Raw genomic sequence first — 16,043 nt, forward strand, 5'->3', positions numbered from 1 at the left:
TATATCACCTGGAAGCTGTAAAGCTGAAGGTTAATTTGAGATGCAGCTCAGCACTGTGTGGCAAGTTTCTATAAATGTGTCATAAACACTGCCTGACAAAAAGTGCATAGTTTGTGCCTGAACCTTTATGGGACTAACATAAAGTGGACCTATCTGTAAAGGGGAGACTCGTGGGTACCCACAGAACCCATTTTCATTCAGATATCTTGAAGTTAGAGGTCAAGGAACCTCTTTGAAAATGGACATGCTGTTTTATCCTCGCCAAATTTTTTCCCCCCTCCTTTACTGATAAGCTGGTATAACGTGGTTGGCACCACCATGTGGTACCACTGTCATCTCTAGCTTTAAAACTCAGCCATCTATAGCCTCTGAAAGACAGACGGCGGCAAAAATAGCAGCATGTGAAAATTAACGGACCTTAATTGCATCACAATTAACACCTTAATGCTGACAACTCTAAATCTTACCCAGCTGATATCAGCCTTACCGTTTACACTTTTACAACTGTATCAGAGCTGCAGCCCAGCATTTCCTGTTGCTGCTGCTTTACATCATGTTGAGGATATGTAGCCTCACACACACACTGACTCCCAGACTCAGTTAATCATTTAATACTCAGCAGATTTTGGCCAGGCAGGGAGCACACTAATTGACTTGTTTTAAACATTTCCTCCAGACATATTTTAAGTTATATAAAAATACTCAGCTTTGAGGAATAATGTGTGTGATAATTCTTTCTCACAAACTGTGCAGTATTTTTACTCCTTCTCCCAAAATGAAACATCCAGAATCTGTAAATATTTTTCCATATAAAAAGGCAAATTGCTGGAACATAAAATGTCACACATTGTTGACCTCCTTCCTCTGCACACTTAATAACAACCTTCTACTTCCTCCTTCGCTTCTGACCCACCAGAGTCATAACTACTATGACCACTAGAGGGCTTTGTTGCCTGAGTATGTTGTTTTGGGGATTTACAGTGAAAGAACTGACGTCATTTTACTTGGGAGGACAGTGCGCAAACTCAAGATGAGCACAGAGAAGTCCCCTCTTGAGCATCTAAATGTGGAAACAGCCTAATATGTTGTTAACTCTGCTCATACTGCACACACCCATTGTAAAGATGAAAGGTCTTGGTACTTCACACATACTCAGGTTTTAATTCTGCACTGACAACTTTTTATTTTTATGTTGTGGCTTCACACTCACATGTCTGTCTTTGTCAGACATATGTCAGACATGTCTGTCTGTTGCAACGCCAAAAATAAGCTGCACAGGAAGTGGAGGTTCTCACCTACATTTCACTTTGTCTGTCATTCAGTGTGATGTTCACACAATCAGCGGCGAGACATAATGGAGGTCACAGCTCTCTGCATCGGACTGTGTGAGTACTGACTGTTTTCCTGTTGAGATTTCACAAAAAAGTAATTTATAAGCTGAATTTGGGAGCTATTTAAGCAATAGGTTTAATCAAGCAGAAATTCTGCAACTGATATGGATCTTTGACTGTTATTTGCACAGTTTTGCACACTTATTTGTTAGTGCTGCTGTAATTGTGATGCACAGTTACTAAAATCATTTGTATTTTCCTAACTGACACCGACAGAAAAATATTCATTTGCGAGAGACTGATAATATTTAACCTTATGCAGCACTGGTGCAAATAGTTTTTTTCAACAGAAATGATTTGACATGTAAAATTGATCTGTGTCTGACACACAGATCTTTCTTTGTCTCTCCAGTGACAAATGTGTTGATGGTTGTGGTTGCACATGTTCACTGTCCTCCGAAAGATGGTAAGCTGCACTTTTTCATGAAAAAACTTCATGTTGATACAATATTAATGAAAACATATTAATTCAAATGCACTTTGCCACGTGTTAAATGCACTGTTGCTTTCACATTGTCAGCCTCAGACTGGCCACACTCATTTGCAGAGCAGAAAACTGACGTTTGAATACATGTGCTCTGCCAATCAGGCCGTGCCTGTGAGGCTAACCCCACATTAAGCTGCAGTAGTTTTACTTTGCACTTAAAAAAAACAACTTTTGCACAAGCGACGCCGTATGTCAAGACTACAGACTGACTTAAGTGTGTGCGTAACTTTGGTCTCTCACCAGAGATTATACGTGTTTGACACAAAAGGTGTTGCAGGGTAAAACTTTGAATGTGGCACGTGTTGCAGTATAAATGTCACGGAGTGTCACAATCCAGTTTAATAGCACATTACCATGGTAATAGCTATCTTAATGGAAAAGATATCAATATGTTAATATTGTATGCATTTCTGTTTGAGAGTTTAAGAAGTTAACTTTTGCGTTCTGTGTCCCAAATGCAGATTTTCCTCGTATTCTCCCAAACAGACTGCAGTTTTTTGAATATGAGTCCATCAATTTTACCTGTCAGTTTGGCTGCGTGGCTGAATGGAGCGTGATGAGGACACTGGAGAATATTGTTCCAACAAACATCTCTAACTGGGTGACATCAGCAGGATCTGGCACCATCAAACCTGCCTTTTCATCAGACAGTGGAGCGTACTGGTGTGAAGCGGGAGACGGACTGAGAAGCAATTCTCTCAGCATCTCTATCACAGGTGTGTTTAGCTCATAAATCAATACTTATTCCACTCCATTTGTCTAAATCTGATCTTTCTGACATAACAAGTATAACATAATACTGCAAGTAGCCCAAAGAGGAGTGATATTGCAACATGCTCTCACTCCCAGCTTGGCAGCTTGGTCAGTGACCCTGTGCTTCAATCCCACATGCTCCATGTACCCCTCTAGCATCAGTTTTGGATGTGCCAGCTTCTGTCCTATTTTCTGCTTCTTACTTGCAACATTGTCTTGTCATATAAACTTCTGTTTTAACAGGAAACGCAGGTTTTAGTACCAAAACTACTTTAGGTTTAAGCAACAACACAAGGTTCAAGCGACAAACATAACTTGGTAAGGTTTAGAAAAGCGATCATGGTTTGGGTTAAAATAACCATTTTTTACAGTAGCTTAACAAGTATGATACTTGTTGACTGTGTCACATTACATATGTCAGTAACTATGATACGTGGTTGAAAAAACTTTGAAAATCCAACTTGTTCTCAATCCTAAATTGTTAAATACCGCTGCTTGGTTTTTGATTTCCGCATGAGACACTGACGAAAAACAGCCATCCGTACGCAGCGGTATGATACGTTGTCGGACGATGTCAGTAATTCAGTTCAAATTCAGCAAATTCAGTCAATTTGAAACACCATTCGACAACAATGTTATTTATAGACGCTGTACGCTGTTTTAAGGTGCATTATTCACTGGGAACAGAAACAAATGGCCACATACCAAGCTGCCATATTTGATGCCCTGGAACTGAGAAGAGAAGAACCGATACAATAAAAGGTGTAGGAGTAGATATTTTTGGAGAAAGAGAATTTTTGAAAAATTACATCTTAACTTGAAAGGGCAAATAGCTCACTTCCTGTTGGATTTAGGTCAGGGGTGTGATTTGTAGGTCTTGATGAGATGAACAAGCCAGTTTTGGTTTTGTCTTTCTACGATATTCCTGCGGGTCGCAGCGGCCATTTTAGTGTGTCTATGTGGCGCAAAAATTGTCAGGAGGTTTTGTAACACGTTACCTGTAAGAGCCCATAAAATCCAAACCGATCGAGTAATGACAAAGTTATACAGAAGATCTGATTAGCAGCTGTTAGCTTCAAACACACATGATTAGCTGTCATGTGTGTTTGAAGCCGATATGATAAATGGCGTAGGAGAAGATGTTTTTTGAAAAAGTTTGAAAAAGAGCATTTTTGAGGCAAAATCTTACTTTGAAAGGGCAAATAGCTCACTTCCTTTTGGGCTTAGGTCAGGGGTGTCAGGGCATGATTTGTAGGTCTCGATGAGACGAACAAGCCAGTTTTGGTTGGATCGTTCTACAACATTCCTATGGGCCGCAGCGGCCATTTTAGTGTGCCTAGGAGGCTAGGTGGCGCTAGAGAGCCCATTTTGGCACTTCAGGGGTTATTTTTTTCATTTAATCAATTTTTCACCAGTCCTGACATGCGTTCCAATTTTGGTGAGTTTTTGAGCATGTTTAGAGGGTCAAATTCCAGCTCGTTGGCCGAGGTCCCTAAAAATATGCATCATTAGGTTAATATGACTGCTGAAATGTCAAAAAATATTAACCTGAAACGTGCAACTGCTATGAATCCTGCTAAATTTTGATTCAGTGCCCAACCTGTCCTCATCCTCACAGCCATGTTATGTTTAACATTAAATATCTCATTGTCCAGCTGGTTTAGTGATCCTGGAGACTCCTGTTCTGCCTGTGATGGAGGGAGACACTGTGACTCTGAGCTGTAAAAAGAAGAAAACTCCCGATGACCTCGCAGCTGATTTCTACAAAGATGGGCTCCGCATTAAGACTGAATACAAAGGAAAAATGACCCTCTATAATGTGTCTACATCTGATGAAGGACTCTACAAGTGTAACATCTCTGGAGCTGGAGGATCACCAGAGAGTCAGCTGGCTGTCAGAGGTGAGACATACCAGTGTTTCATAACTAGGTATCTAAGTATACACTTCATTCATTGTTTTGCATGTTAGATGAAATAAAATAAATAAAATGCTTTATAACATCAGATAAATCTTTATTTATCCCCAGAGAAATTGCTTTACAGCAATTATTATGCAAAGTGAGAAGAATTATAAAAGTGTAAATCTTTGCTGATTGTATATTTGTTGAAAACCAAATGACGTAACAGTCAGTGGAAACCAAAATCATCAACCCACTGAGGGCTGGATTCAAAATCACACCGAAAATCAAAGTAAAAGAAATCACAGGCTGATCCAACTTGAATTTTTTTACATCAACTTATTATGTGACTCAGTAGTGTGTTCGACCCCCACCTGCCTGTATGACCTCCTGACGACTTCTGAGTATGCTCCTGATGAGTCGTTGGATGGTGTCCTGGGGAATCTCCTCCCACACCTAGATCAGGGCATCAGTGAGCTCCTGGACAGTCTGTGGTGGTACTTGGTGGCGTCAGATGCACTGATATGATGGACATAATGTCCGCCGCTCTGACAGTGTGGTCAGAAACATGCACACCAGTAGCCTGCTGGAGGTCATGTTGTAGGGCTCTGGCAGTGCTCCTCCTGTTCCTTCTCACACAAAGGAGCAGATACCGGTCCTGCTGCTGGGTTGATGCCCTTCTACGGCCCTGTCCAGCTCTCCTAATGTAACAGCCAGTCTCCTGGTATCTCCTCCATGCTCTTGAGACTGTGCTGGGAGACACAGCAAACCTTTCGTGACTGCACATGTTGATGTGCCATCCTGGAGGAGCTGGACTACCTGTACAACCTGATTGGGCTGCAGGTACGGCCTCATGCTACCAGCAGTGCCAAGGACACTAGCAGAAGACCAAACTAGAGAAGAATCAGTCAGGAAGGATAAGGAGAGAGCAACTGTCTGTGGACACCACATGTAAAACCATTCCCTTTTTGGGGGGTTGTCTTGCTTTTGCCTCTCAATTGCACCTGATGTCACTTTGATTTGCACCAAAGCAGCTGAAACTGATTCACAATCACTTGTGCTTCCTAAATAGACAGATACTGTGACCATTAAGTTTTCCCTTAATGTTTCTGAGCAGTGTACAGAGAGTGCAAATACATAAAAGTTTTCCAGTCAGGATCAAAACACTGCATACGTATATACTTTCTTTAGGGTTTAAGAATGTTTCAGGACCTGAAGAAAAGAGGCACCCTCCCCCTGCTCAACCCACCAGTCGCCCCCAGAGTCAGCCCCGGAATTTCCACACTCTGCTGTGGATTGTCGGCACTGTTTTACTGGTTGCCCTGCTGCTGTTGGTGCTGGGAGTACTATATTGTAGGATACACAAAGGTGAAGGGAGCACCACCAGAGGTAACTGCATTTAAAGTTATTTGAAATCAAAGCTGCTGCACACCTGGTAACCACACCTGGTTAAAGTGAGGTTTAAAGTTCAGTTTTAGAGAAAAGTCATTTTTGATGCTAGAAAAGCAAAAAAGGTGAAAGCTGAATAAAATTTTATCAATCACCATTACTCTAGAATAATGGACTTAAGGTATTATGCAGAACCCTTCTTAATAAGTCATCCAACTAGTCCATACCCACTGAGTGCACAGTTGCCCACGTACAGTTTCACATGGTGTGTGTTTGGGATACAGGTCATAGGAAACTGCAGATTAAATAGTCAACTGAACCCATTAAGAAGAGCAATGTATTCAGACAGAGTGTTTGTGAATTTGATAGTACGATTGCTTTATTGAAAGTACAGTAGTACCATTGCCAATAGTGGGATAGTTAGTGGAATAAAACTGTACATTAGTAGTTGAGGTAGCACGTTGAAAGGCAGATAGTTAAAGTGTTTATATGTTGTATTGACTTAAAAGTGGGGCGCACTGGTAGAATGACTGACTGACAGAGCCACAGCGATCAGTCGCATTTTAGCCATTTTGAAGCATTTTTCTGTTGTTATAGCGCCACCCAGTTGCCAATTAGAGTTAAATTTCTCCAGTCACCTTGAGGCGTCCTGTTCTACATATCTACCAAGTTTAGTAAAAATCCATATGGCGGTTAGGCTTAGATAAGAAATGAGCTCTCTAGCGCCCCCATTTTGTTTGATGGGGTCAATAATGGAGGGGTCCCCTCAGATTATGTGTGGTCATATGCCTACAAAGTTGCGTGGTGATGGGTGAAACCCTTGAGATGTTCTACACCTTTATGTGATGAGCCACGCCCTCCGCAATATTCATTGCCTTATAGAAGCTCAGTTTTAGGAAGTTTTCCAACTTTTGCCAAGAGGGAACTTTAGATATTGCTCCCTAGATTATGTTCACCCAGTTTCATGCAGATCGCTCAAACTTCCTAGGAAGAGATCCATTTGAAGTGTTTTTCAAAAAATTCAAAATGGTGGAAAATCTATATAAGCGGAAGTTATGGGTTCTTGAGGCAAATGTGTTCCTCATGAGGAGAGGCATCTCTGTGCAAAGTTTCATGTCTCTACGACATACGGGGCATGAGATATGCCCATTCAAAGTTTGACATTTCAATCAGTTGCTATAGCGCCCCCCTTTGGCCAATTGATGTAATATTGCTTCATTGGCATCCTCCCATGACCCTCTACCACTGTGCCAAATTTCACATGGATTGACCAAGTCAGTGAGGAGAAAAACGTGGAACAGACACACAGATAGACACACCCACAGACAGTTTTCATCATTCTATAGTAAAGATGATGACAAGAGTTTACATTACTGTCATTGATTTGCAATGGAGGCATGGAAAATTATTTTAACCCACCATTACTTTCTTATGAAATCCCCAAAAGACAAGGTAAGAGATATTATATCTTATGTACAAGATAATAGTGCACATGCACATACTGTTCTTTCTGCCATGTAAACAACACCTTCCCTGTTGTAGGAATTTAAGTCTAGTATTACATTTTTGTCTCGATAACATACAGCATTATGATACTTTTTTTTTCCTTTTTTATGTTATAGTGCCAGGAAGAGAAAGTTCAATTGATCCACATCATGCAACATATGCTGTTGTCAAAAAAACAAGAAGGGGAAAAGGTACATTGTTATCTTAACTTGCTATCTACTTTCCATTTATCTATCTCTATCTAATTTCCATTTTTGCAGTGCAAAACCACATCAACTCTGTGATGCAACACTTCTGTTTTTAGATATCTGAGAAATTCAGTTGTATGTGGAAAAGTATAATAAAATGCTTCATATGCAAAACACCTTAATTTATTTTTATTTCATTTTTTTCCTGTTTTAGTCCCGGGTGGTGGTGATGATGTCGTTGAACCACACCAGGCAACATATGCTGTTGTCAAAAAACCAAAGAAGGAGAAAGGTACGTGATTCTGTTTTGTTCCTCGTTCAAATTTTTTATATATGATCATATCAGAGGATGTAGTATGTAGTGCTGCTGAATGGTAGGAGTGTTTCCATTGTTTTGCCGACCCTTGTCATTTTCCGTCACAGGTGGTAAGGATTTGGATGATCCACACGATGCCACATATTCACTTTTGGAATGGAAGCAAAAAGGTACTTGCTTATTTCTACTTCACATGTATTAAGATCCTTACTAAACAAGTATACAGCAAGTTCATAGTGCAACATCTTCTGTCGTACCAAACAAGTAAGATTCCAGATGACTCAGAACTGACACGAAGGCAAAATTCACCATTACGTTCTACAGTTATTTTGCTGGCTGGGATGGAAATATCCATCAGTCAGTTGGGCCACCATTTTGGTCCAGACTGAAATATCTTAATAAATACTGGGAGCATTTGTTAATCCTTTGACCTTTCCTGTAGTGCCACCAGCAGGTCAATGTTTTTGCAAAATCCTGTAAAATATCTCAGTACCCATCAGCTTGAATTGGGAAAAAAAATGTTAAAAATATTTGTGTTTCCTGGACGATAGCGTCTGTGGTGATCCTCTGACTTTCTTGTATCGCCACCATCAGGTTGAAATCTGTGGTATTTAGTGAAATGACGAAACAATATTTGATGGATTGCCATAAAACTTGCTTCAGACATTTGTGATACTTTCTAAGGACAAATTGTTTTGATCTCCTAGCTTCTCATCCTGCTCTGCCATCAGCTCAGAATATTGCTGTGCCCAATACTTTGCTTTTGTACTTTGTTTTGTGCTATCAGCATGTGTCAACATGCTAACTTGTTAAACAGTGAACAAGGTAAACATTATACATGCTCTGAATCAGCATGTTGATTGATGTTGTGCTGCTAGCGCAGAGCTGCTAACAATGCTGTAGGCCAAAAAAGTTTTAAGTTTCACCAATTTCCAAGTTTCTCATGCCAAATGGGTGTGAATAGATTTCACATAATGATGAAAAGAGAAATGATTGAGACTCATTGGGCTTAAATTAAGAAAATATGTTCCAGCTGTCTGTTGAAAACTGTTACCATCACGTACGCATAGATGCAAGTGACAGTTTGATCCTCTCATTTACAAACCACATGAGAAAACCACAGAGAGAAATGAAGGGCATCTCTGTAGGCTTTATTTAGCCAACTACATACAAGACGTTTGACAGAACAAAGATGAAAGATTTCCGTTCAGTATCTACATGTGCATACATATATGCAGTATTGGATTTTTTGCCGATATGCTGATATATAACAACTCATTTGATCTATAACTGATACTGATATTGACATATCCACTTTTTTTCCATACCTAATTTTAGTGATCATCAAGTCTCTCCTGTAGTGGAATCAACATCATATTCTGCAGATGGAGAAATGAAATTCAGTCCTTTTCGATGTATGTAGTATTTATTCATGGTAAAAATTCAGAATGTCCTGATAGTTCATTTTAAAGCCGATATTGGCCGATACAGATGATGTACCAATATTATTGTTCATCTCTGATCAAAACATTTGGAGTTAGGGAGTGAGGACCCTGAAAGAACAATATACAAAGATATTGTACAACTCAGTAAATGTTTTCATTATACTAATAAAGAAAACAGACTGTTTCTGTGAACCCAAATGTGGTGTACAGAGAGAGTGCAGTGTATGTTTTAATAAAAGGCACCAGAGTAGGGTCAACTTGATCTTTTATAGATCAACTGCCACAGAGGGACCCTAAAGTAACTTATTCCAAGCAATTCTCATTCCAAAGTTGTCACATGTCCCCACTTTGCTATTGCCTTTCACATCTATATATTACGCGCAAATCCTTCTGCATCTGCTGTTTATGTTCTGGGAGACCGTGACCAATGCAGTCTCACTTCAAAGTCCTTTAATGACGGCATGATACGCGGCCGGTTGCTGTTATAGTTTAACGGTGCTCCATGGCATCGGGGGAAAGGACAATAACGAAAGTTAAGGCAGCGAAAGTCTGATTAAGGCGGGGTTTTTTTACCCAGGAGGCCAGTGTTCATGTCCCGTAAGATTCTAAAGCCAAACCCCCTTCTTTTTTTCCTCAACCTAACCATGTGCATTAGTTGCTGGAATTTAAAAAAGTTGTCACGTTGTTGTACTGACGTAGTACATTTATTTTGAAAGAGAGATGTAAACGGTAAATTTCCTGTGAAAACAGAAGTGTATTTTGAAAACAGACAGTGTGTGTAACAGGCTGAAGTTGACACGGCATCCCAGAATGTCAACAACCAACACACCCAGGGTACCTTGGACGTCATATTTGGCAAGCAAGCACCAGCCTCCTGAGTGAAAGTCCAGGATTTGCTGGACCCACCCACCACCCTTCCCACCCACCCTATGGGGACTTTCGAACTCCTTGTATTACGTCATTACCAGTAGCCTTTCTGTCATCCACCAGCGTATCATATCACTGCAACAGGTGCCATCCGGCTGCGTTACGAACGAGTGCCGTCCAGCTGACCAGCAGCTTATCATAAAACCATGAAAGGTTATGTCCAACTTCGTTGCACACTGACAATGATCGGCTGCGTATCATAGCTCCACGAAAGATGGCTTTTGGCATCGGTGTCTGACACAGATGTCAGTGACAAAGCAGTGGTATCTGATGACTTCAGAATAAGAACAGGCTGCATATTCAGTTCACATTTGATTTTCAATGTATTTTTGTGAATAAACAATTTCTTTTTTTCCAAAACAGAACCGACAGCAGGAAGAAAGAAAGAAGCAAGGACAAAGCCAGGAGAGAATGTTGTCTATTCTTCAGTTAACTTCACAGCAGGTAAGACGGAGGGCCCTATTGAGAGGGACTAAAGCGGACGGCGGAGGGCACATAATCCATGTCGCAAGTGTCATTGCTATTTAGATGCAGGCGCAGTTGTCATTTTCACGCCCTCCTCGTTTAACTAGCAAATGAACTTGTGCTCCTCTGGGTGTGTTGGTCTAAAAATGAGGAGTGGTCAGGCGCAGTTATGGCGCGTTGCTAGTTAGATGACGTAAAAAGCAAATGCGCCAGTGACCAACAAAAACCTGGTCTAAAGTCAACAGTGCAGTATTTCGCTGTTAAACAAGTTAGTAGTATGCGTCTCTAGGCGGGTGCACAACGCGCATGCACTCTGCTCAGACACACACGGAGCAGCCACACATATGCAAAAGATAACAAATAAAAATATGATTACAATGTGAAAGGTTATTATTGTGCACATAAAATATTTATCAGAAACACGTCTTAATGGTCAGTCATTAATCAGAATGATCTAATCGCAGTAATAAGGATCATCATAATTTGTAATAATGACAAATGAAATTGTGAAATTATCTGACCAATCAATCATTTTTTTGATTGAAAACCAAAGCCCACACATTGCATTTATTTTAACATGTTATACTAGGCTACATTATATTATATTATTATATTGTTATCTGAGTGTAGAGAGGACACACATGCAAATAAGAGGCAGGACACAGCTCTAGGAAACATGTGAAAACAATTAACAAACGTGGGTGGGGGAGAAAACGCTGAACAGGTCCTAGCTGCAGGATCAGCTGTGCTCTGTTATATGATGTAAACAGGTTTGAATAATATTCCACAGATATTAAGTAAGATCTTTCTTGTATTAGTGATCCCACGCCTGCTTTACCTCGGGGAGCTTGGGTGCCTGTCTGCTGTCCCCGTAGATCTGGTTCTGACGGGCCTTCACCTCCCGCACGAGGAGATCCGTCTCCTCAGCTGTAAAACGCTCACTCTTTCCAGTTGGTAGGTCCGCCATCTAACTAGCTCTCCGCCATGCGCTCCAATCGCGCCTCTTTTAAAGGGAATGAGAGGTGACACTCTGATTGGCTTATTGAATGATACGCCCAAAACACACCCATGACTAATTCACACAGTAAGTCCAACCCTTTTAGACTCTCTGCCATGGCGCACAGTCTAAAAACGCGCTGTCTAACTAGCAAGTGACTGGGACACACCCATGTGCTGCACGCCTGGCGCTTCGCATTTTAGACCATCTAAATAGGGCCCGGAGTCTGGTACAACATGTTTCCCCTAATATTTATGTCATACTGTATTTATATGGTGTTCCTGCGCTTCCCATTTTACAACCAAAAAGTCAGCAGAACACTTTCTCTGAGTACCTTAGAGTCAAGTGTAGAAATAGCAGAGATGGTGAGCTTTCGACACAAGTCAGCAGCTGCTGGTTCTAAACAGAAAACACTGACAGTTTAGCCTCCTGCATTTTTTAAACCTGTTGTTGAATGTCTTTTGCTTGATTTTTCATAGATTTTGTATTTCCTCACAGGAGACGTGTCTAACAGGCCACAGAAAGCAGATGCACCTGACTAAAGGACAAGTAGGACAAGAGTCAATTGTCTTTCAAATGATACAGTCACTAAATGATGTTACAGTGACACAGTGTTTTATCTTTTTAAATGGTTGTAAAAAGCCTGAATCGTCTCTCCGTAGCAGTATTTTTAATGGACTGGTTATTTTGATATTACATTTCAGGCTGTTGACATGCACTGTTTGTACGTATTCCTATGAAAAGTAATGCACCAACATTTGTACATATCCTATGTAACAATGAGGCAGTAATTTGTGTATATCCTATGTATTTCGGAAGGCTGCAATCATGTGACCTACTGTATGTGCTGACAGCAGTGAAGAAGGACGTGGTCCTGAGTGCTGTAGTTAGGAGGCAAGGTGGGGTGATGGATGGGTCATAAAACACAGGGCTTTGAGTCATTTCAAGGTATGTCGTCACCTTGTTTCTTTCTCTCAACCTAACCTCCCTAACCTTATGTTAATTATGTAACTTTAAGTTAACGACAGATGTTGGGTGCTAATTTGCAGGATATCAAACAAAACTTTGTGTGTGCATTTTCGTAGGATATCATGTACGTTTTTTATGATTTAAAAAGTTTAGCATCAGCAAATGTCAGCAGTGCATTTACATTTTTAAATACGATCCTCAGCTATTGTTGTTATGTTTTTCTGAGGCCATTTCCTGGTTTGATCTTGTGTTTCTCCAACACAGATGACAGGACATTGACACTCCACACATTTTGGTTTCTTGAAAATAAGACCAGATTCGAATGCCAGTTCCTCCAAATTTTAAGATCTTGTGAGCAATGTAAAAAAACAAAAATAAAAAAAAAAACAAAACAAGAATTTCTCCCCCTTACCATGCAGGGAGAAGGCCATAAGGGCAGACTAAGGGAAAGTGGCTAAAACAAAAACAAAAAACAAAAAAAATGAAAGCTGTTTGCAAGATTTGTACATTTAAGAACTTAATTGGGACTCTGTTTAACCAGACTGAAAGGGTTTGTCACATAATAGAAATGATCAAAAGTATGTTGTTTATTACACATTTATGGCAGCTGTGACCATGCATAACTGGCAAAGGAAAATCTCTGCATATTTCTATGCACAAATTGAAAATGCATGTCAAAACAGGTAGATGGAAATTCACTTAATGCCTATTGAAGTGGACTGATGAAACAATTTAAAATAGTCACTGTTCACAAAATTCGAAAGGGTTCACATGGTTCATTGTCCTCTTTTGTCTTTCTCTGGCTTCTTTGGTTTAGTCACACCATCAGTGTCTATTTTCAAAGTGAGCAGTTCATTAGAGCAAAACAGTTGTTTCATCCACATTAACCACACAGTTTTATCTGCTGTCTGCTCACACGACACGTCAACTGCTGCAGTTCTTAAATACACTCACTGTGGTCAACAATATGCAGTTACAACAGTGTGACCTGAAGACACACTGAGTTTAGAGACACATTTATATTTGGTTTCCCCTAACATACTAAACCACAGATATCTGTTTCCCACACCCCCTGCTATCTGTGGGGCCCAGTCTTCATACAGCCTGACTATATTTTTAAACCCAAACAGAGTGCTTGAGACACGTTCAACTTGTGGTAACTTTGAGACATGAACTCTTTCTTCTTCTTCTGTCTCACTTAATCCCTTTCGGTTATATCAAAGCAGAATGTGCTTCAATAAAGTTAAAAGTTTAGATCCAATAATACACAGGCCTTACATTGCATGTGCACATTACAGAAAATTGACCGTACAGTATACCTAACATGTTCTCATCCCAAGTTGTCACATATTTTTGCTTTGTCAGTGGACTTTAACATCCACATATTACGCAATAGGTATCCTCTTGTGTCTGCTGTTGAAGCTCTGGGATGCTGCTACCAAAGTTGGAGTGTCAACAAAAGCAAATGAGTAGGAGCAGAGAAAAACATCATGGTTTGGCTCTACATTCATACGGGAAGCAAACACCTGGCTCCCCTGTCTTTTTTGACCCATCCACCACCCCTCAATTAACACTGTCTGGCTGTGTATCATACCAACACATGTGTTTTATCAACTCATGCCGTCCATCCATGTACCATACTGCCACTACTGGTGCCGTCTGGCTGACTAGCAGCGAAACACCATAAAAAGTTCCAGCCAGCCACATTACACACTGATGCTGCCCAACGACGTATCATACCACTGCCAAAGGTAGCTTCTGGCGTCAGTGTCAGACGACACAATCAATGCAAAGCAGTGATTTTTGATGACTTAGGAATCAGACCAGCCTGGTATCGCACTGGTAATGTTGCCATGTGCAGGGTACAGTGACAACCTTTTCTCTAGCTATTATGGTGATATGTGACTTTGCTGTCCCAGATATGTTGTGGTGACAAACTTAATCACTTCCTGCATTATGTTACCAGGACACATTTTTTGAGTAAAGCAAGTGCTAAATTTCTGTACCACACGCTGCATCCTTAGTTCTGTGTGCTTAGGTTCAAGCAACAAAATCATTCCAGTTAAGGTTAATTACAGACTATAAACCTGTTGTGTCTTGTGTAAGAAGTAATTTTTGACTTGTTCCGTATGTAAGGAAGACCATTTTCTTAGTCCTGTGAATGCCACAACATAACAATGACATCAAGCTTCAGCTGCTACATGCAAATATTGTTTTACCACACTGGATACTGTACGGGACACTAATGAGGCACATTTGACATTTTGCAACTTTGCAGATACCTTAATCGAAAATGTCTCCTTATTACATTAATAAACAACAAAATTCTGGCAGCATTACGTTTCCTTAAACATATACATTATCTGTTGTTTAAAATGAGTTCCTGGAAGATAGGGTTGATCTGTGACTCTATAAGATCCTGTAGAAAATGTATGTATATGAAATTGATGGATTTGTGTTGAATAGATGAATTCTTAATATATTCCGCATGCCTTACCGCCACCCAGTCATGAATATATAAATAAAATCATTACCTTTTGAACAAGATGTCAGTTCCAAACTTTTCCTCAAACCTCACCAGAATGCCTCACAGACATTGAAGAATCAAATTATGACAGATAATAAATGTCATTTGCCCCTTTTTTTTATTCAAGGGAATATTAAGAGAATTTCAGTGTGAGCACCTTTCCTTGTTTTGTGACTGCTGTCTGGATGCAACTTTAGTTACCTGAATAAAAAGGCACAGTCTATTTTGGTGCTCAAGTTTTTGGCTTGGTTTGGACACCTTAACTTTGCCAGTTTGATGATTCATGCACCTTAATTTTAACAATGACCCAAACTGTGTTTTCATTTTTTTAATATTTTACAGAACAATGTTATTGCTCTTCATTATCTGCCATGTGGCTTTTTAGCCTCTTCTTCATGTATGTTTTGTGCATATTGTTATGTTTTGAATGTTTTTGTGATATTATCTGTCCTTGTTTGTACTTGTATATAAAACGTTTTTATTCTACTGTATGCCCATCTTACCAGGACTCCCCTGGTGAAGAGATTTTGCATCTTAATGTGACTTTTCTGGTTAAATGAAGGTTGAATAAATAACTTTTTTTCCCCCAGTGGGTCAGTGAGTCACCTCAAAACTGCTTTTATTGCATGTCTGTTCTTACTGATATTACTTTACTCTAGGCACTATTTGCTTATCTCAAAGTATTGTTAATTAGTTGTGAAATTGCAGTGCAAAGTCCAAAACAAATTTCCCCATGAGGACGAGTGAAGTTAACACATTTCCCATTAATATTATAAAGATCCTTA

The 16,043-nt window shown here is 40.0% G+C and overlaps 1 protein-coding gene across 1 annotated transcript; it reads left to right on the forward strand.

Moving 5' to 3' along the window:
- The first annotated feature begins 1,349 nt into the window (after nucleotides 1-1,349).
- On the forward strand, nucleotides 1,350-15,782 carry LOC125883972 (low affinity immunoglobulin gamma Fc region receptor II-a-like). Its single transcript, XM_049568661.1, has 9 exons — nucleotides 1,350-1,385; nucleotides 1,744-1,797; nucleotides 2,340-2,594; nucleotides 4,287-4,532; nucleotides 7,541-7,615; nucleotides 7,827-7,904; nucleotides 8,036-8,098; nucleotides 10,664-10,744; nucleotides 12,261-15,782. The coding sequence occupies exons 1-9, from the start codon at nucleotides 1,355-1,357 to the stop codon at nucleotides 12,302-12,304; spliced, it is 927 nt and encodes a 308-aa protein (XP_049424618.1). The 5' UTR covers nucleotides 1,350-1,354; the 3' UTR covers nucleotides 12,305-15,782.
- Nucleotides 15,783-16,043: the final 261 nt, after the last annotated feature.

Source organism: Epinephelus fuscoguttatus, linkage group LG23, assembly GCF_011397635.1.
Source record: "Epinephelus fuscoguttatus linkage group LG23, E.fuscoguttatus.final_Chr_v1".
NCBI lineage: Eukaryota > Metazoa > Chordata > Actinopteri > Perciformes > Serranidae > Epinephelus > Epinephelus fuscoguttatus.